At 35.7% G+C, this 20,354-nt stretch overlaps 2 protein-coding genes across 2 annotated transcripts; both read left to right on the top strand.

The window, feature by feature from the left end:
* Window positions 1–317: 317 nt before the first annotated feature.
* LOC140753287 (sugar transporter SWEET1) lies at window positions 318–10,108 on the top strand. The gene is made up of 5 exons (XM_073087779.1): window positions 318–495; window positions 4,720–4,896; window positions 5,976–6,255; window positions 7,238–7,357; window positions 8,492–10,108. Exons 2-5 carry the CDS (start codon window positions 4,727–4,729, stop codon window positions 8,606–8,608), a joined length of 687 nt encoding a protein of 228 aa, XP_072943880.1. The 5' UTR covers window positions 318–495; window positions 4,720–4,726; the 3' UTR covers window positions 8,609–10,108.
* A 375-nt stretch (window positions 10,109–10,483) lies between these two features.
* Window positions 10,484–19,455, top strand: LOC140753498 (2-oxoglutarate dehydrogenase complex component E1). The gene is made up of 21 exons (XM_073088135.1): window positions 10,484–10,580; window positions 10,761–10,886; window positions 11,038–11,122; window positions 11,479–11,570; window positions 11,889–12,030; window positions 12,304–12,382; window positions 12,640–12,816; window positions 13,238–13,386; window positions 13,921–14,006; window positions 14,217–14,396; window positions 14,894–15,074; window positions 15,784–16,002; window positions 16,262–16,455; window positions 16,653–16,781; window positions 16,942–17,063; window positions 17,164–17,276; window positions 17,537–17,724; window positions 18,013–18,109; window positions 18,361–18,553; window positions 18,857–19,153; window positions 19,325–19,455. The coding sequence occupies exons 1-21, from the start codon at window positions 10,515–10,517 to the stop codon at window positions 19,422–19,424; spliced, it is 3,015 nt and encodes a 1,004-aa protein (XP_072944236.1). The 5' UTR covers window positions 10,484–10,514; the 3' UTR covers window positions 19,425–19,455.
* The last annotated feature ends 899 nt before the right edge of the window (window positions 19,456–20,354 follow it).

The following is a 20,354-nucleotide window of genomic DNA, read 5'->3' as shown; positions in this document are numbered from 1 at the left end:
TCTGCACTGTCTGCACATGTCATCGTACGTGCGAAATTTGCATTCAATATCTACGCTCGTATTCAATTCTCAACCTTATCTATCTTCTTTATAATATTAGAAGAGTTTGAATATGGAGGTTGAAGTCATAAAGAAGTTGAAAGATTAAATAATAATTGATAACTGTCTACATTAAACGTCATTAAAGATTTTCGTATACCTTGAAAATATATAAAAGGAAAAGTTGATTACATGTCAATCGTGTAGGTTTCAACAAATTAAGCTACTGAACGTTACCCAACTGTCATAGAAAATTACATCATTGACTTTGACGTCAAAAGTAGGAAATTATTACGAGGAAGAAGTTCACCGGTCAGTGAAGTTCAGTCGAATTGAAAACGAACTCGTAATCGCTATTGTAGTGTGTTGTGCAATGATAATATATTTTTTATTAATTAAATATTAACGTCGTAAATATAAAGACACTATCTTCTCGACTGTAAACTTCGTGACATCGTAAGTAGTGCTGCTTATGAAATAATTAGATTTATTATGTATGAATTTAAGATTAATTAAGTACTATTGATATGTCTATAAAATGTAAAACAAATAACAATTATCAATTAGAACACGTTTCTTAAGGTCAGTTTCGATGCAATACATAAATAAGGTGACCTAAGTCCCCCATAAATTATTTTATAGATAAAATTATATCAGGACACCTGGATTATTTACTTTCGCATAATCATTACCGATAGTGCAATTACCCCACTGGTGGACTGAATGTTGTCTTACAAGAGAAAAGGATAAATCCAAAGTCCTCATTGGCCAAATGTGTGAAGTATTTTTTTTTAAATAAACGACTTACTACTTCCCTATTTCTAAACACAAATGTTATAAAATAGCAAATTGCTTATATTTGTAACTTGTATGAAGAATTATGCTTTAGGTCTCCCACGGTAGTGAAAACAGACCTGTGCCCAACAGCATGGGTGTAGCTTTGTTAAGGGCTCCAAAACAGTGGTGTAGCATAAGTTCAAAATGGGCTTAAAATGCCCATGCTCATATACAGAGAGAGTTATTTAAAATAATCATAAGTACATGCCCTAGTCATGTTCTCAAGCATTCAGTATGCAAGATACCCAAGTATCTAATTACTGAAATATGACAATCAACTCTTATCTAGTGTCTAACATGCATTATCTAACTCATACAATGTAAACTTTAATTGTATTCTATTATTAATATAATAATTTGATTAATAGATAGTACTCGTAAATAACCGTTTATAAAACACCTTAAACAAAAAAATAATTCATATTCAAAATAAATTAACACTTCACATATATTTTGTAAGTTAGAATAGCACATTCTGTTTTTATAAACTTAAACTGGTTATAAATTCAACACAATTGATTATTTAACATGTCACGAATCACGAATACCATTAATTTTAATAGTTATGTGTTAAACAGATAAAAGTTATCACAAAGTAATTATAATAATAACCTTCAGAACATTACTAGTTTTTAGAAGGTAAAATATTCTTTTGTGAACACTTACTGCTTCATAATATTGCTATTATTGATACTAATTGGTAATTTAGTTATGTAAATAATGTTATTGAAAGTGTGAATTGTTATTAAAAATGTGTTATAAAGGTTGTTTAGTAGGAAAAGATTTAACTGCCTCGTTATTTCATTTTGATTCATCAATTTAAGCATAGCAAGACAAAAAATGGTATGTGTGTAATGTAAGTAAAGTGGTATGTATGTAATCTTTTAAACTAATAAATTGTAGGTATATTTGTTAAGAACTTTTTACTACATTTTTCAATAACACTGTTGCAAAAAAAATGATTTCAAGAACTACTTTTTTATTTATACAAATATGTAAAAACTGCTCAACCAATCAGGTTTTACATAACAACTTATTTTTAGTTTCTGCCTAAATGACCATTAGGATAAATAATAAAATAGAATGTTCACACCACAGTAAAAGATACATTGAATGACATTTGCTAATTTTAATTCTGAAAATGTCTGCTAGAAAATACCAGGCATTTTTATAAAAATGCTTGTGTGTAATTTTTTTTTTTTTTTTTTTTTTTTTTATAATATAAGAGTAGCAGACGAGCATGTAGTCCACCTGATGGTAAGTGGCTACTGCCGCCCATGGACATCTGTAATCAACCCCAGATAGGATTAGATATTCCTACCTGAGGTCGGCCACAGATGCGCCGCTACCCCTGAGGACTAAGCTGGAACGCCTCGGAAAAGTCTGTCTCCCTTACCACACCCTTCAAACCGGAACACAGCAGCGCTTAACACTACTGTTATTAGGTTGAAATAGGTGTGGCGGTGGTGCCGCCGGAGTCGAACCACAAAGGGTTCTACCACCTTCTATAATATTAATTTTATTACAATAAAGATATCCTAAAAATACTTAAATATTTGGTAAATAAATAGACAAATTAGTATTAACATGCTCTTAATGGAGATTGTGTTGTTTGTGCTGCGTGTGCGCAGATCGGAATACACGCGTAATAGTTTCGGTTCCACTTTGAGTCATTACTCCTCATTATCTGTCATTAGCCACCCGTGACGTCAAACCCCAGTGGGTGTGCGCATGACGCGGTATCCGCGCAGACCCTTTTTCTAAAAATAAGTGAAAAACAAGTAGTTACGACCCGTATGTAACGATGTAACATCACTACTGGTTTTCGTCAAACAGGTTTTTTTAACTCATTTATCGCGCGATATAAAATCGAATACTAACAAATCTTATCGCGTGATTTTTATGTCCATCTTTTTATAACTAAATAAAAAAAAACTATCGTGCCAACTTGGCATAGTACAAGTCCCTTCTCCTAAATATACTAACTAAAAGTTCAATACAGGAGATAGGCAAGAACGTCTTTTTGCTAAGTTATCTTCCGCGGTTAACAATACCCACAACCTTGCGGCGACTGATTAAAACTCTATTTCTGCGTTTGAGTGGCTTTTGTTTCAGAAAATCGCGCTTGTAATTGATAAGCTAAAGGTTGATCCAAACTAAATCACGTCAGTTAACTTCGTAACACGGTAACGAACTTACGATCTACAAGACACGGGTCAACCTGTGCTTCATAATTCAGTATTAAACAAAGCAACCGCAAGAACATCATACTATTATCGAATTTGGTCATATAGGCATTCACCTTTTTTAGAAGAATTAAAAACAAAAATAGCATCTGAACGTTTACTATAGGCCTCTAGTCTCTACTGGCCCTCTGCTGGACACTGTTGAACTTTCAGAGAGAAATTTAGGCCACTGGGGCTATGTTTCATGAGACCAAAAATCTTTTGACCGTCCATTAAAATGATGAATATCGGTTCTTATTACTCGCCTCTCGTGACGTCTACGGTTTGTGGGTGTGTGCCTGCATGACGTTATGTGTACTGCGTGCTTAACAATTGAGACCCATTTAGTTCAATAAAATGTGAGGATGTGATTGTTGAGTATTATGTCCACTTACATATCATAAGGGGCATATTGTTTTTATTTTTGTATGTGACCAAGGACAACATGGTTAATTTAGTTTATAGAGCCTGTCAAAAACAAATTTCTGTGGTAATCTTTGAGGTACAGTGCTTATAACCTTGTGGATTTACTGTTACCTCGATGTACATGACGGTGCAGTTTACAATGGAACAAGAAATAAACTTAATGATTTTCCTGATCAATTTGAAACGTGTTTGTATAATTTATGAAACAATTACGTAACTTCATCCTCATGATGTAGGTGTCGAGTTTAATGTTATTTAACACTACTCAGTACAGTCGTACACTACAATAGGGCAGTAAATATGTTTATTTAGTACATAATACATGTGATATGCGTTGCGCTTGGTGAAATTACTTAGTAACTTTTATGAGCGCGAACCTATGGCGTGAACGAATAATAAAATTTGGGTTTTATACCCGTGTGAAGGCACGTAAGGGTATTAAAATTCAAATTGTCTTTAGTTAAAATTTGAAACGGTCAGGACATTATGTATATGAATTATTCAGTGTCCCTTTTCATCCAATACCCTAATATTTATTAATGTTACGACCCTGTTTTTATACCGATTCATCTGTGACTAGCTGATGTATAACTTTGGGTGGTGTTATATTTCAACAGTCAGCTATTCTCGTAAACATGTTGCAAATAGACAGCTCGAATTATTGGAAAGATGTTACTAATGAATCTTATATATAAAATTCTCGTGTCACAATGTTAGTTACCGTACGCCGAAACGGCTTTACCGACTTTCACCAATTTTTATATGCATATTCATTAGGTCTGAGAATCGGCTACTATCTATTTTTCGTACCTCTAAGGTTGTTCATCCTTAACATTTTTTTATTTATATGGCAACACAACATTTGCCGCATCGGCTAGTTCATCTATAAAATATTACAGTAGGCGCAGTTTGGTCTCGATATCAAACCACTTTATATTAATCTATCGCTTTAACGATAAAACCGCCTCTTGAGTACGATTCATCTTTTTTTCGTTTCTTTTTGTATTTATTGTGTATGTTATCCCTAAAATAGCCTCTTATGCCTAAAATACTCTCTTAAATACTGCTAGTTTAACGAACGAAGAATAATTCAAAGTCAGCCCATCGAATATTTTTCAAACTTTGCGGATACAAACATAAAGAACATTGAACTTTATATATAATATGGTAACATGCCAATGACTTGTCACAGGATCAACATGGACGCGCTCGCAGATGTCCTGCAGCCCTACAAGGAGCTGGTGGGCACGGTGGCCGCCGTGGTGACCACCGCGCAGATGTTCGCCGGCTGCTTCATATGCTACGACATCTATAAGCAGGGAAACACTAAAGGCACCACACTGATGCCCTTCCTTGGTGGTGTTATTATGTAAGTGTATTTAGTGGTGCTGGCGTGTCACAACTATGGATTCCTAAAAATCAAAAAATCCTAAAACATTTTAACTCATCAAGATCATGAGAATATATTTTTAAATTCTATATTTGAAATCCAGACTAGATTTTTAAAGTCACACATAAAAAACTGTGATACAAAATATTTAGGTGGCGAGCATCGAGGACTGTAGCTTTAACGGTTTTCATTCTGAGCGAGACCCATTCCTAGAAAGGAATCAGTGTTAGGTTCATGATGAACTTTATGATTTTAGCTGAAATATAATTAAACCGTGCGAATTATCAACGCTTCATCAGATTTTCGTAAATGAGCAAAACATCACATACTTTGGTGGAATACGCTTAGAAAATCACGTTCGAAAACTTAGTTTCTGACTAAGCGGCGATTGTCGAAACATTTGAGTCACCTTGAACATTCTCACTCTGTAATAATGAGCTAATTGATCTAGGTCTCAAACTGCTGTCCGTTTCAATTGTTGTTACAATTTCGCACTGACGCCAGCAATCTCGTTTATCTAATCAAGCCAATAACTCCTATCTATTAACCGCTGAGAATGATACGTCATTCACGGTCGAAACGATACTTCCTTTTGGTCTTTTTGAATGAATTCATTGTGGGTTAGAGTAGCAGTGTCATTAAGAGTCATCAATCTAGATGGATTTATGCATAAGTATCTGTCCCATAACTGGGTTTGGGTCTGTTCTCAGAATGTGTTAGGTTGTCTGTCTGTGAAGGGAAAATAGATGAGGCCAAAAATACGTAGTTATTCACGAAGTGTAATATGAAATATTTGCATATCACTTTGTAATTTATAGTCGGTTCTAGATCGAGTTCGTCGAACTTACACATAATTTTGTCAACAGGTTCATGTTTTGAAATACCTATATCATGTAGTTTTTATAGCTGTTTCTTTTTATGTTAATTACCTACACTTTATCCTATTTAGCGTTACTTTACAAGACTATTAAAGACTAATAGCAACCTACTTTACTCATTAAACTCAAACAATATGTTAGCACCTGTAATCTCGATCTAAAAACAAACATTCTTCTCAGGAGCATCCTCAACTTGAAATTCGGCTTCATCCTCGGCGATGACAAGATGATCCAAGTGAACTTCATCGGTCTCGCGCTAAACATCCTATACGTGTTGTTCTTCTACCACTACACGACGGAGAAGATGCAAGTGTGGGCGCAGATGGGCATCGGGGGCGCGATCGCGGCCGGTCTCATAGCGTACACGGAGATGGAGGACCCCGCGCTGGTCGAGAATAGGTTCGGCACTATAATCACCGCCTTCATGTTCTACTTGATTGCCTCACCACTGTTTGGACTGGTAAGTGAAATTTTACTTTCTATAATTATGTAAGTAGTCTAATTGTCTTCGAGTTATTATCTTCGGAGGTGAATTCTAATTACTTTGCCTGTTCTGAAAGGAAATGCTTTAATTTTGTATAGTCTAACTAAAACAAGTAAATTACAATATTTTTTTTTACATAACCGGGTCGATACATGACCTTATTCTTTCATATGGTAATCGCACCCCAATCTTGCGGTTCGAAAATAGCTGAAAATCGTTATTCATTACTATAAGGCATTTTAGGTTAGTTATCAGAAGAAGCATTTGTAATTTGTGTAGATAGGACACCTGTTCTATTTGTTGTTGATTACAGGTGCCTGTCTGCTGATAGTAACGGCTTATCGCCAGGTATTCAGCAAGCCCAGAGCTGGATTAACCCTGTATGGGCCTGTAGGCAATACAATTTTCGGGCCCCTTTTCTTTACCTACTCTGACTGACTAAATAATGATTTTTTTTTGCCTTCTACCCACATTCCTGAATACAATTCCCGATATAGGCATGGATGACGTCCTAAGGGCGGGTTCAGACATACGCAGGCTCTATGCGTGCTCAACGCGGGTTGGCTGCGTGTTAGTACGGAGTCTGCAGTGGGCCCCTGTCGATCCTAGGCCCCAAGGCAGTTGCCTACTCTGCCTTAAGGTTAATCCGGCTCTGAGCAAGCCTATGTGCTATTACACAGAAACAAATTAATCTATGTATTTGATTCAGACCAATGACTTGGGGATTGCAATAACATTTGTGTCCAAGACAATATTAACAATGAATTATTCCGAAGTAGAGTGTTTTTGAATTACAGTCAACTAGAACTAAGTTATGGAAATTCGTTTTAGGTTTTAACTTTCAAGCTGTCAGAGAAAATACCCACGAACCATGCGCAAGCAAATCGCCAATACGACTTGTAGAACAGATCGTGACGCATTCTAAGTAGCCTTTTAAATTATATCTATGTTATTACAGAAAGATATAATCAAGAACCAGAGTACTGAGGGGATGCCGTTCCCGCTGATTTTCTCTGGTACCATCGTCACCTTCATGTGGCTGTTGTACGGCATCATACTGAAGAACAAGTTCCTTGTTGTGAGTATTCAATTTACTTTTTTTTAGATAAATATTAAAAAAGTGTATTAAAATGGTACTGTGTGCCGATAAACGCGTTTTGCACTCATGACTCTATAATAAGATTATCTGTATCTATTGCTAACATGAATGAGCCAGAACAACATCCTCTATTATCGTAAATGTCTTGAGAAATAAATAAGGAATTAATATAAGAATACGAACACCGGTGTCTTACGAATTAAGAACACATAGGGGTGTCATCTAAAACCCCCTTTTCAAGATAAATTGGCATACCCATGTCCAATGGTGGAATTGTAAGTGGTGATGGAAACAAGTTTAGATTGAATTGCACGCGAAGGCGGATCAAGACGGAGCCATATTAATAGCTATATATAAAATGATGCTATATTCGTACGTAGGTACACTATATGAGCTTATGATCGAGAATAAAATATAATAATAATATTTCATTTAAATTATCGGTAATAAGACAAAAATAGTTATGATTAGATTTCTAGGTCAATCACGTTATTAAGCGTATTGATTGTACAATCGGAATTATTTTAAATTATTATCGTATTAAAGTCGGTACGGTTTTAGCGCACGTTTCCTTTATAATTTATCGGAGATTATAAATATATCGATAATTATAATTTGACGATCTACGTAACGCGACTGTCACTATGCTGGCCTGGTAGCCGGAGGGTTCCGGATTCGATTTCCGGGCAGATATGTAAATGATGATTGTTGATTTCTGGTTTTTCTGAGTGTTCATGTTGTCTTTTTGCGTGTGTGTGTGTGTCCATAACAGAAAATCCTGGTAAAAAAGTCGTAGTATAGAAATCTTATGTCTGTGTGTAATAAAAGTAAATGAAATGTATTTATTTTTATAAGTGCTATAAAATAAATACATTTATTATAAAAATAAATACATTTATAAAGATGGTACTAACATCTTTTAGTAGTAGATAGTGTTTCTTAATCTACTACCGGATCGTAACGTCACCTGAACAACGTCACTGATAAGATTTAACACGAAAGTCATCGTTGCTATGACTTTTTATGATAATTTTTACAGTTTTTTGTATAAAGTCATAAAAATGAAGATTTTTTTTTGCCAAAACTAAGACCGTTTTCTATTTAAATTTTCAGATCCAAAACGTGGTAGCGTTCTTACTATGTGCAGTGCAGCTATCTCTTTTCGTCATCTATCCCTCAAAACCCAAAGGAAAGGAAAAGGCTAAGCAGAACGCCAAGAAGGCTGACTAAAAATAAAAAAATGTAATTTTTATAAGCGACCCACGAATGCCTTACTAGTTTGTAAAGCTATTGAACTATATTAAATATATTATGTAAAATAAGCTCAAAATAGACGGGATATTTTATATTATAAGTCTATGTTAATAGTAAAGAATCATATTAAAATATCATGGTATTTGTATCACCATTATTTTTTCATCCGACAAATCCTATTTTTATTAGGTTAAAAGTAAATGAAATGTATTTATGATAGAATGTATTTAATATCATATAAATAAATAAATATAATCATGTGTAATATATGTGATATAATATTTTCGCAGGAGTCACTTTTGTCGACATGTCCGCAAAGTTTTAATGAAATAAACTATAAAAGTTGCTATATTTTAATACATATGCTATATTTGCCATCAATCGACAGTACAAAATCGCAATAAAAATACTAATGCTCACGTTACTAACTGGATAAACTTTTGTATGTAAAAATCTCTTCCCTCGTGTTACCAATTATTATGATTAAAAAATACCTTTCTTATCGTAATAATCGGTTATTGTCATGGTGATTCGAATCTTGTGTAATTAAGCTAAAGAAAAAAATGTATTAGTGCTTATGTACGTATGAAAGAATTTTGTACTTCTTTGGCGTTTTTAAAAAAATAATATTTTAATAAATTTTAACTGAACTTAAAAATTAATTAAGTATATTAAAAACATTACTTTGGACATCTTTGTCTCCCGCTAAAAGAAGCGCCAAAAGAAGTAAAACGTACATACATAAACATACATTTTGTAATCTAGAAATGCGTTTATGAACAGCTATGAGTCATATTTCATAACATACGAATATACAAGTTGCATGGTTTCTACAACCAGCTTCTTCTTCTTCTAAAACCAGCTGTACGCTCAATGCCAAATTATTTTATGTAAACGATCTGTGCCTATATGAATAGCTTGTGGATATCAATGTTAAGAAATTATTATAACATTATGTTGTATCATTATCTTGTGAAAATTTAATTATTTTATATGTAACAAGATTTTACTTTTTATATTGATCACACAATATAATATGTAAATCAGGAACATTTTAAATTCTACAAATTACGACAAAAAAGTGATTTATTATTTAAAAATAATATTTTATTGTAACGACAATTAATTGGTCAAAATGTATGAATCCAAGGTCATTAAGTCCATATTTTTGTTTTTTTCTTTATGCGAAAAAGTTTTTGTACAGTTTATGATGTATAAGCATGATATAGCCAAGAAAAGAAATGATAAGATTGTGATTACTATCGTGATCGTACGTGTAGTAAATAATAAAATTGTGAACTGTACATAATATGAACTGTGTAGGTACTACTCAAGGTCGTTTTCTCTTAAGATTTTAATAACATTCCATACCATGTGTTCCTGTTATCCGTTAGTTTTCTGTGGTTTATCTGCTGTGTTGTTATGCTATTCGATTGGTGGTGTTAACTGACCTGGCAATAAAGAAATTGATTAACAGTTATCTTCTTTTATTTCAACGTAAGTAAATATTTTTTCAAAATATTAAACTTCTATCTAAACTACCAGAGGTAGGTACTCTTTTTGAAAGTATGTAGTACGAAGCTCTTATTTATGACTGTGGTTAAGGGGCGCCATTAGACCTGTAGCAAATTATATATAAATTATTTTTCGATTTATTTATTTTTATGTAATTTTTATTTTCTTTTTATAAACATGTTATAAACCTGTAAAAATTCTGGCTAACTTCTACTAAACTGTCTTGTCTCCCATCTGCTAGCAACGTCAATTTATCATTATTACGACTTTTTGTCAATATATTGACATATTTTTTTACTTTTATATTCAATCTTTAAATACTTTTATATTATTAATATATTATTTGGCAGAATATCAATACCTTAACATGGCTCTGTTTAAGGCTTTCCAAATATTGAAGACCGCGCAAATTACTCGCCTTTACTATCCTGCGGTAAGTCATCTTATATTATTGTTATATTTAATTCAATAGTCGCAGGGCTTAGAAATTTTAAGTTTTGATACAATGCCTTGAAGATCTTACCATTTTGGAGGATTAAACTACTGCCATTAAAAACTAAGGAAACTTTACTCTGGTAGGTATATATTTTACTCACTTTACGAGTATTTATAGTGCCTGAACAAGATGGTGATAAGGAAATCGTCATCCAAAGCGGAGTCCTTCCTCAGCGGCACCAATGCCAATTTCCTGGAAGCGCAGTACCTGGACTGGGCGAAGACTAAAGACAAGGTGGATTCGGTAAGTATGATTATATGACTTTCAAATTATATTATGATTGCTAATTGAAACATATCGTCGTAAGTATACCACCTTAGCCGGTATATAAACCTTAGCCGTCTTAGCCGTTCCCAAGATAAGCCCTATGCTTATTTTACATAATTGATTTCAGTCATGGGATGGCCTCTACGAGAGTATCAATGGTCCAGTGCTACAAATCGAAGAATTTGAAGATGAATTCAGTCCTACGACAGTCAGTACGTATGCAGGAGTATCTAAAAACACCTTTTTTGGCTATGGACATCTGCAACTAACGTCATTTAGAAGAGATTTGCTACTCCTGTGTGGTAAAATAATAGTCTAAAATGGTCGCTTTATATTATATAAGCCAGCCGGTATCAACACCCTTCCCCCGAAAAGAGCTGGTTCACACTAGTACTAAATAGGATGGGCGGTGATGCCGCCCGATTGGACCACACTGATTCTACTACGTGTCAGATTAATTATTTTTTAAACATTTTATTTTATTTTACAACTTATTCATGGAGTTGTAAAGCTAGGTTTATAATGTTTTTATTACATACTTCAATATTTATTTCGTATCTTGTGCTAGAACAAAAGCCAAAAAAAGAAGCCGATGAAGAAGAGACAACAAGAAAAATTAAACTGCATTTGGCTGTCCAGAATCTTATAAGAAGTTATCAGGTAAGACCAAAGTGATATTTACTTAAATTACTTAATAACACAACATCTGCTTCCATAAATCTACATCTGCGAAAATTCTTAAACTAGAAAGTTATTATAAAAGCAAAAACTAGACTGGTTAAAAATATACCCTAGTAATCCCAGAATTCAAACGACAACTCATATGTAAAAATCGGTCAAGCCATTTGGGCTACAGGGCGTGTCAAAGAATGACGCATACGCTCGAAAAATAACTTACCCTGAGATACCTCTCACAGTGCCCAGCAGTAATGGTTTCACGACGACGATTCATTGTAGCTATCTATGACTTAATTCTAGGCACGAGGGCATCTCCTGTCAAAGACTGATCCCTTAACCCTGACCATTCCCGCAAGATGGTTGTTGAATAAGCAGAAAGCACCACTTGACCTCAAAGGTCTGGAGTGCCGTATTGTTGCCAGGGAATTAGGAACTGTTCTATGTATGTATGCATTTCGTAACTATGGTGGGTAGTTTTAGAAAATAGAAGTAGGTAATTTTAAACAATAGTTTCTAAATATTATTAGTGGCCCAAAAAGCATCTTACATTTATAAGCACTAGGTTATGTTGTAAGTAAATTAAAAGAAGGTGACTTTCATGCAAAAGCGAACGTTTGAAAAATGTAAATACCTTACCTAATCTAAATTCGAATTATGATTACGAAATGATGGAAGATAAAAAAAACCAATACTGACTAATTTTTACTTACTGCAGGTGAAAAACACATGGATATGGTATTTAAATTGCCCGATAGAACTTTCATTGGAGGGAAGGAAGAGTCATTAACGTTAAGGTATTGACATCCATCAAAAATAATACACTTGCGGAACTATGGCCTTTAAAATAGCCTTAAATATTTTAGCTAACGATTTAAAATGAAAACGTAAGTGAATTATGTGTATATCTAAATATTCTTGATTTTAGAAAATTTCCTAATATGCAGAAAAATTTTCTTCTACTCCTTAAATAATACCTAGAAAATAGTGATAAAATGGAGGTAGAAGTTGTTACATTTACAAAGAGAATCTACACACGATAATTTAATTCCAGAGAGATCATCCGTCGTCTAGAGACGGTTTACTGTGGTTCTATCGGTGCGGAGTACATGCACTTGTACGACCTGGACTGCTTGCACTTCATCAGGGAACGTATGGAGACGCCGGGAGCTTTTGACAAGACGCCGGAGGAGAAACGGCTCATCATGCGACGGCTAACGAAAGCTGTGTTGTGAGCAGATGCTGATTAAATTTCTAATTAGGTCATAAGATATCTTCTCTTTGCGGTTCCATTAATAAATTTACGTTTTCTATCTCCACTCAGTTCTGAATTCAAGTCTTATGAATTAATCTATTCGTCATGTATATTTTATTCCAACAATTTAAAAATGTCTGCTACTATTACTAGATGTGACATAATATACGTAGGTGCATCATATTTGTCGACCTGGTTCGTCTTGCATAGTCGTCTTGCCTTTATTAAAGGTAAACGTTTTGTTGCCATATAAATAAAAAAGGGTGAACAACCCGTATCACTTAGGGGTATGAAAAATAGATAGTAGCAGATTCTCAGATCTACTGGGAATCGGAATGTATATAAAATTTGTCACGAGAATTTTATATATAAAATGTAATTACAATAATTATTTTAGTTTGGAAAAGTATTTCGCAACCAAATGGCCAGCCGAAAAGCGATTTGGTTTAGAAGGCGGGGAGACAATGATCGTGATGCTGGAGGAAATCGTCGACACCAGCACCGAGCTTGGTGTTGAGTCTATAGTTATGGCCATGCAGCATCGAGGTGAGACTTACCTGCCACTTTCCTTTGCATCATCCACCGTATTGTCTAACCGTTGGTCATGGAACTCATCCTAAATATCTACAAAATATCAGTTACTGTAGGAATGGCCTCGACCGCATGCAATTTGTCACCAACCAACAATTAAACAGATTTTATGGCAGAGCGTCGGCCATAATCTTTGTTCAGTCGTGCCACAGTATAAGCACTAGATATTTGTACCGTGGTATAAGGATCGTGCGCAAGCACACTACATACTATAGTTATAGGTTACGGTACTTAAGCACCATTCAGTCGCTTAATACTAATGGCCTAAAATAGCACATTTTCCATTGGCTATCATAGGAAATGACAAAGAGATTAAATCTGAGCCAACGAAGGAATGCAATACCTTTTTGGGGAAGGTATATAATGTATATCCTGAACCTATGATGTTTAGCATTAAGTCCGCCTTTTGCACCACACTGTTTTTAACATGGTTAATAATGAGTAAATAAATTTAAAAAAACCTATCAATTTATTTCTGTTTTTTGGAAGGTCGTCTGAACATGCTGGTAAACGTGTGTCGGAAGCAACTAACTGATATATTCGCTCAATTTAAGCCTATGGAACCTAAGGAACCGGTAGATGAATTTCACTTGTTGTATATTAGGAAATACAACATAGCAAGTTCTTTATATTCACATATTTATTAGTGTAGACACACTTACAAAATTGCTGAAAAAGTAGATGCTTGTAGACATGTTTAAATAGTAGGTATCTACTTAAAATAGTTGTATTTATGCGCATTCAAGATCAGATTTTGACGGTCCAATATTATTATTATTACACAGGGTTCGGGAGACATTAAATACCACCTGGGCACGTACATACATAGGTTCATTCGCAAAACCAACAAGTACATCAAGGTGTCGATGAGCTGCAACCCCTCGCACTTGGAGGTGGTGTCGCCGGTCGTGGTCGGCAAGGCCCGCGCTGAACAGCACTGGAGAGGAGACGCCAATGGGGATAAGGTTATTGAAAACTGATTGAAGTTCATGATGTGTAACGAATAAAGTACAAATAGTAATGTGTTCAAAGGCAGATATAGAAGTGTGGAGGCCCTGGGGCAACAAAGAGGTGGAGGCCCCTTATTATTTTCGAAATAAAATACAGTAATTCAAAAATTACTGCCTACAAATAAAGTGCTTGGAAAAACACATTTAACACGGTTAGGAAAAAAAAATAAGTTGCTGATCCTTTGAAATTTGAATATTTTTTTCCTATTGTAGGGTCCCGGAGAGATTCTCCGTGTGCCCTTACCTAAATCCGGCCTTGTATAAATGTAGAAATCTAAAGTCTAGAAAATAACATTGAATTAGCACAGAAATCTAATATAACTTAATGTCTCATTACAATCGATATTTTAATCCCAAATGGCATTCTATTTACTTCTCACTGGTTCCCCATGTTGTGCAATATAAATATATCGCACTACATTATGATTTGCACATATTATGTCATATGCTAGGTGATGGCCATAATAATGCACGGTGACGCGGCGTTCGCGGGGCAGGGCGTGGTGTACGAGACGATGCACCTCGGCAACCTGCCCGCCTTCACCACGCACGGCTCCATACACATCGTGTGCAACAACCAGATAGGGTACACTACTGACCCGCGCTTCGCCAGGAGCTCGCCGTATTGTTCCGGTATGCAATACAGTTGAATAGTTAGAAGTAGAAAATGTTGGTACTCTTCATGTTCTTTCCCTGTTCTTCTTCTTCGTTACAAATCTGTGATTAACTGAAGGTATACGTTATGCTTTAGGTCTATATTTTGCCTAATGTGGATTAGGTACAAAATAATTAAAAAAAAAATGGGCGGCAGCGACAAATACTTTTCCGAGGCGGTTTCAGCTTAGTCCTCAGGGGTAGCGGCGCATCTGTGGCCGACCTAACGTAAGAATATCTAATCCTATCTGAGGTTGATTACAGATCTCCTTGGGCGGCAGTAGCCACTTACCATTAGGTGGACTGCTACTCCTATATTATAAAAGAAATCTTTGAAGATTTTAAATGCATGCCAATTTAGTCTTCTATAGTTGAAACGTATATAGTTGCATGTCTGTCATTTCATTATGTAAATATACGCTTCAAATTTGTCTTAAAGAAACATATGGGTCGAATTAAGAGTCACAGAGAGCTCTTAGGGTTCCTCACGCAAACGCGAAACAATAACGCTCCATGAATTCTAGGTCATAGTTCTTCTTCGTAGCCTTAATGCATTCAGTTCTCCGAGACGAATGATCTTTCATCTTGTATCGATACGTTATCAAGAAATTGCGATGACGTAACGTCACCTCTACAAAAAAAGAAGTGGTGTCTCCCAAAACATTATTCGCGTGTTAATCCACTACAGACGTGGCGAAGTGCGTGGACGCGCCGGTGCTGCACGTGAACGCGGACGACGCGGAGGCGGTGGCGCACGTGGCGCGCGTCGCCATCGAGTACCGCTGCCGGTTCAAGAAGGACGTGGTGCTCGACCTCTGCTGCTACCGCCGCTTCGGACACAGCGAGGAGGACGAGCCCATGTTCACGCAGCCGTTTATGTACAAGAAGATTAGGAGCATGAAGACTGGTATGGCTTGCTGATGTTTTCAGAGGACTGGAAAAAAAAACTGAAAATACATTTTTAACTCATAGAGTTTTAGTAAACACTTGGTAGTAAGGACTGTTTTATGTAATTCGTTGATTTTTGATATGTGTAGTAAATGAAGATTATAATAGAAGACTTACTTTTATGTCGTATAAGTATCTAGGTACTTTTTATACAGGCTCAAAAGTATTCAATTTTGAATTTCAAGATTAATAATGTAATTAAACAAAAACTATTTTAGTCGATCAAATTTACGGCGCAAAATTGAAGGCGGAAGGTACAGTCACCGACGCTGATATTAAGGGTTGGGAGAAAGAATACATGGACACGTTAAACAAGCACTTTGAGCTCGCCAAGAAGATCACGAAGCTCAGCATCATGGACTGGATCGATACGCCCTGGACCGGCTTCTTTGAAGCCAGGGATCCAAATAAGGTATTTTGTTAGAACAATATTTCTTTCGAAGATATTGCAGATAATATAACATTAAATCGCATCATATATTATATCTATTATATCCCATTAAGTCCCATCATTCTTTTTTACGTTATTTACGTGCTAGAATAATTATTGTGAATGCTCGATGCATTGCCTTCCTGTGAAATGAATTATTATATCTTACTTATTTGTAGATCGAAGAGACAGGGATAAGTGAAACAACAATATCCACGATCTCAAAGCATTTCTGCAAACCTCCAGAGCCATGGGCTTTCGAGGTGCACAAAGGAATTAACAGGATATTGGCCAATAGAGAGAAAATGGTTTGTTTTTCAATTTTGTCTTTAAACCGAATATATAAAAGTAAAATGGATTTGTTTTACAGATTTCTTTATCCGTAGCTTCAAGTTAATGTTGAGGAAAGTCCATTTAGTTTCACGACAGTTTTGGATAGGTACATTTACTATGAATATTATGTTTCAGGTTAAGGAGGGAGTTGCTGACTGGGCAATGGGTGAGGCCCTAGCTTATGGATCTCTGTTGCGCGATAAGATCCATATTCGGCTAACTGGAGAAGATGTGGAGAGAGGCACTATGGCTCATCGGTAACTTAATTTTCATTATAGGATCATTTATTCAAATTCGGTAATTTTATGATTTCTTTCGTTTAATAAGTATGTATAGTCACAGGTAGCAATTTTGCAGGCACCACGTGTACCACCACCAAGGCGTCGATGGAGCGACCTATAGGGTTTTGGATACTTTGTACCCTGACCAAGCTCAGTACAGTCTCCACAACAGTTCTCTTTCAGAGTTTGGTTAGTATTCTTATATTTTAGAAGTATTATAACGTATTAAAAATCTAAAAACATGACAAGAAGTTTATGCAATTTATATTATACTGATAATGATAAAGTATACAGAGTTCAGAGGTACAGAAATACAGACAGAATAGAAGCCTAATTTCATCATTTAGGTATCTGCTTGAACTGCGATCGAATCCCGGTTCTTCTCCGTGTCAGACCAATATAACGAGTGCTTCACCACCTGGTAAGGAATAAACTTATGTATCCTCCAGGTATCCTGGGCTTTGAAGTGGGCTACTCGTACTCCAGCCCGTACCTGCTGACGCTGTGGGAGGCGCAGTACGGGGACTTCGCGGACACCGCGCAGCCCGTTTTCGACACCTTCATCGCGAACGGCGAGAGCAAGTGGGTCTGCCAGTCGGGCCTCGTGGTGCAGTTGCCGCACGGCATTGATGGAGCTGTGAGTACCGCATATAAAATGCTGATGCTTTTAGACACATTGCATTGGGTGTTGGAATTGTCTATGAAGTATGCGCTTTCTGAAGTCTGCTTTGCCTTCATTTGTGGCGTATTTTGCCTGACTTATGAACATAAAAGGCACAAAAAGTTCCATTGTGTATATTTGTTGCCCTACTTGAATTTTGAAATGGCAAACAGTCCATGTATGATTAATAATAGCTGAGATATTTTCTTAGATGGCCTAGAGTAGTACCTACTTATGTGATTTTATTCCGATTTCGATTCCTAGGGTCCAGAACATTCGTCTGGGCGGGTGGAAAGGTATCTACAGCAGGCTGATGACGATGAGGACAATTTACCAGACCTAGACGACAAAGATATGGCATGTGAGCATCTCTAAAATTTTAATATTTTACATATTTTTAAACGTGCCCACGTATACTGAATCCCATTTACAACGTAGACACAGTGATCATATAGTACTAATATATCACAAAATTATTAAATATTATAAAATAGGTATAGTTAATTTTATGAATTCCAAAAAAAATAATAGACTTTTTACGAAACGTAGTAGGAGTTTACAATACAGTGATGTGCTTATAATAATAATTTTACACATTTTTCTATACGACAGTGAAGCAGCTACGAGCAGCCAACTGGTTGGTTTGCAACGTGACAACGCCTGCGAACTACTTCCACCTGATGCGGCGCCAGATAGCGCTGCCCTTCCGGAAACCTCTCATTCTGATGACCCCTAAAGTTGGTCTGAAGCATCCATTCTATAGGTCATCATTTAAGGACTTTCTGCCTGGAACTTGCTTCCAGAGGTAAATATTTATTCTCTTACTTTTTTGTACGCTTGGTGGAATACATACCACAGCAAACCGTTGAAGAATGTATGAGTATGAAGTAGTTAGTTATATTGTTGTACCCGTATCAGTAGATGTATATAAGGCAATTATTACAAAGTACCTTTTCTGAAAACAGATTTTTTTTTAAAAATGCTACTATCGATGTCACAGTAACACCTACTCCGTAGTAGGTAACTTGTGTACAACAGTAGGTACACAATTCTAATTACACAGTTTTCTCAATCTGTATTCAGTATACAATAATTTCTGATACTCCAGAGCAATCAGAGAGAGTGGTCCGGCAAGCAAAAATCCAGATTTAGTCAAGAAGCTTATTTTCTGTTCCGGCAAAGTTGCCATCACGATCGACGAATTGCGAAAAGAGAAGAAATTGGAAGACAAGATCGCTATGTGTCGTATCGAACAACTGTATCCTTTCCCCTACGACCTTGTGCTAAAGGAGTTCTGCAGATACCAGAAAGCGAGGGTGGCCTTCTGCCAAGAGGAACACAAAAACCAGGGGCCATGGCTCTTCGCCAAAGTCAGACTAGAAAACCTTTTTGGGAAGAAGATCGAGTATGTATTTTGTAGAAAACACTTGAAATGTAGTAATAAACGTAGAAGTAATTTGCGCCTTTAGTAAAAATGCTGAATAAAAAGAAAATATGTTTTCCTATTTTATTCTAAGAGGTGTTTTCATCACAAGAGATATTATTTGGTTTACGTATTCTTATTTATTATTTCCAGATGTATTTCAAGACCATCGAGCTCGGCGTCTGCAACGGGCATAAAATGGATGCACGCTAAAGAACTCACAGAACTTAAAGCCAAAATTATTGATGTATAAAAATATTGTAAATTATATGAGCTATGATTATTATATTATTTATTTTCGATTAAAAAAATAACAAAATAAGTTATAAAATTACGGATTATTTTCTATTATTATAGGATTATTAGATTATTAGACTGCAAAAAATAATTCTTGATAAAGGTGAAAACACTTTCAGGAAGCAGTAATATTTTAGAGTTTCAAAGGCGGTAGAACCCTTTGTGGTTCAACTTCGGCGGCACTACCGCTATACCTATTTCGGCCTAACAGTAGTGTCAAGCGCTGCTGTGTTCTGGTTTGAAGGGTGTGGTAGGGGAGACATACTTTTGCTGAATTTCAGCTTACTCCTCAGGGTTAGCGACGCATCTGTGGTCGATCTCAGATAGGAATATTTAATCTGGGCTTGATTGCTCACTTACCATTGCTTGATTTCTTACCATCAGGTGGACTGCGTGCTCATCTGCTACTCCTATATTATTAAAAAAAGACATCGGTTTATTTAATTAAATAACAACTTGCAATTGGAAAAGTACAATCAGTATGGTTCAACTGAAAAGGTACCGCTTTAGTTATTTCTAGCATAAAGTAGATCTTGTGTATCGTTGGAAGCTGGCTATATTCCTTACATATGAGGTGACTTTTTAATCCTCAGGCGTAGCGACGCATTTGTGATGGGTTTCAAATTTAACTTGAACTATCAGATGGACTGCATGCTCGTTTGTTGCTGAAGAATAAAATCATTACATAAAACTTTCCTATATAGATTACTATAGGTACTCTTTGCATAAAACAACCTTTTTTTAAATTCAAATGTATGATGAAGCAAATGGCAACTCTACGTTATACAATGGAAAATGGCAATAATTTTTGACAACAATGACAGTGACAATGATGTTTGTTTATATCACGGCGTGCGTAAATTGACGTTTTACGCACGCTTCGCGT

The sequence above is a fragment of the Epargyreus clarus genome, unplaced genomic scaffold (genome assembly GCF_041222505.1).
Source record: "Epargyreus clarus isolate Ecla_fem2 unplaced genomic scaffold, WU_Ecla_fem_2.2 ptg000026l, whole genome shotgun sequence".
NCBI classification, from domain to species: Eukaryota; Metazoa; Arthropoda; class Insecta; order Lepidoptera; family Hesperiidae; genus Epargyreus; species Epargyreus clarus.
This window is presented reverse-complemented; position numbering and strand designations above follow the sequence as displayed.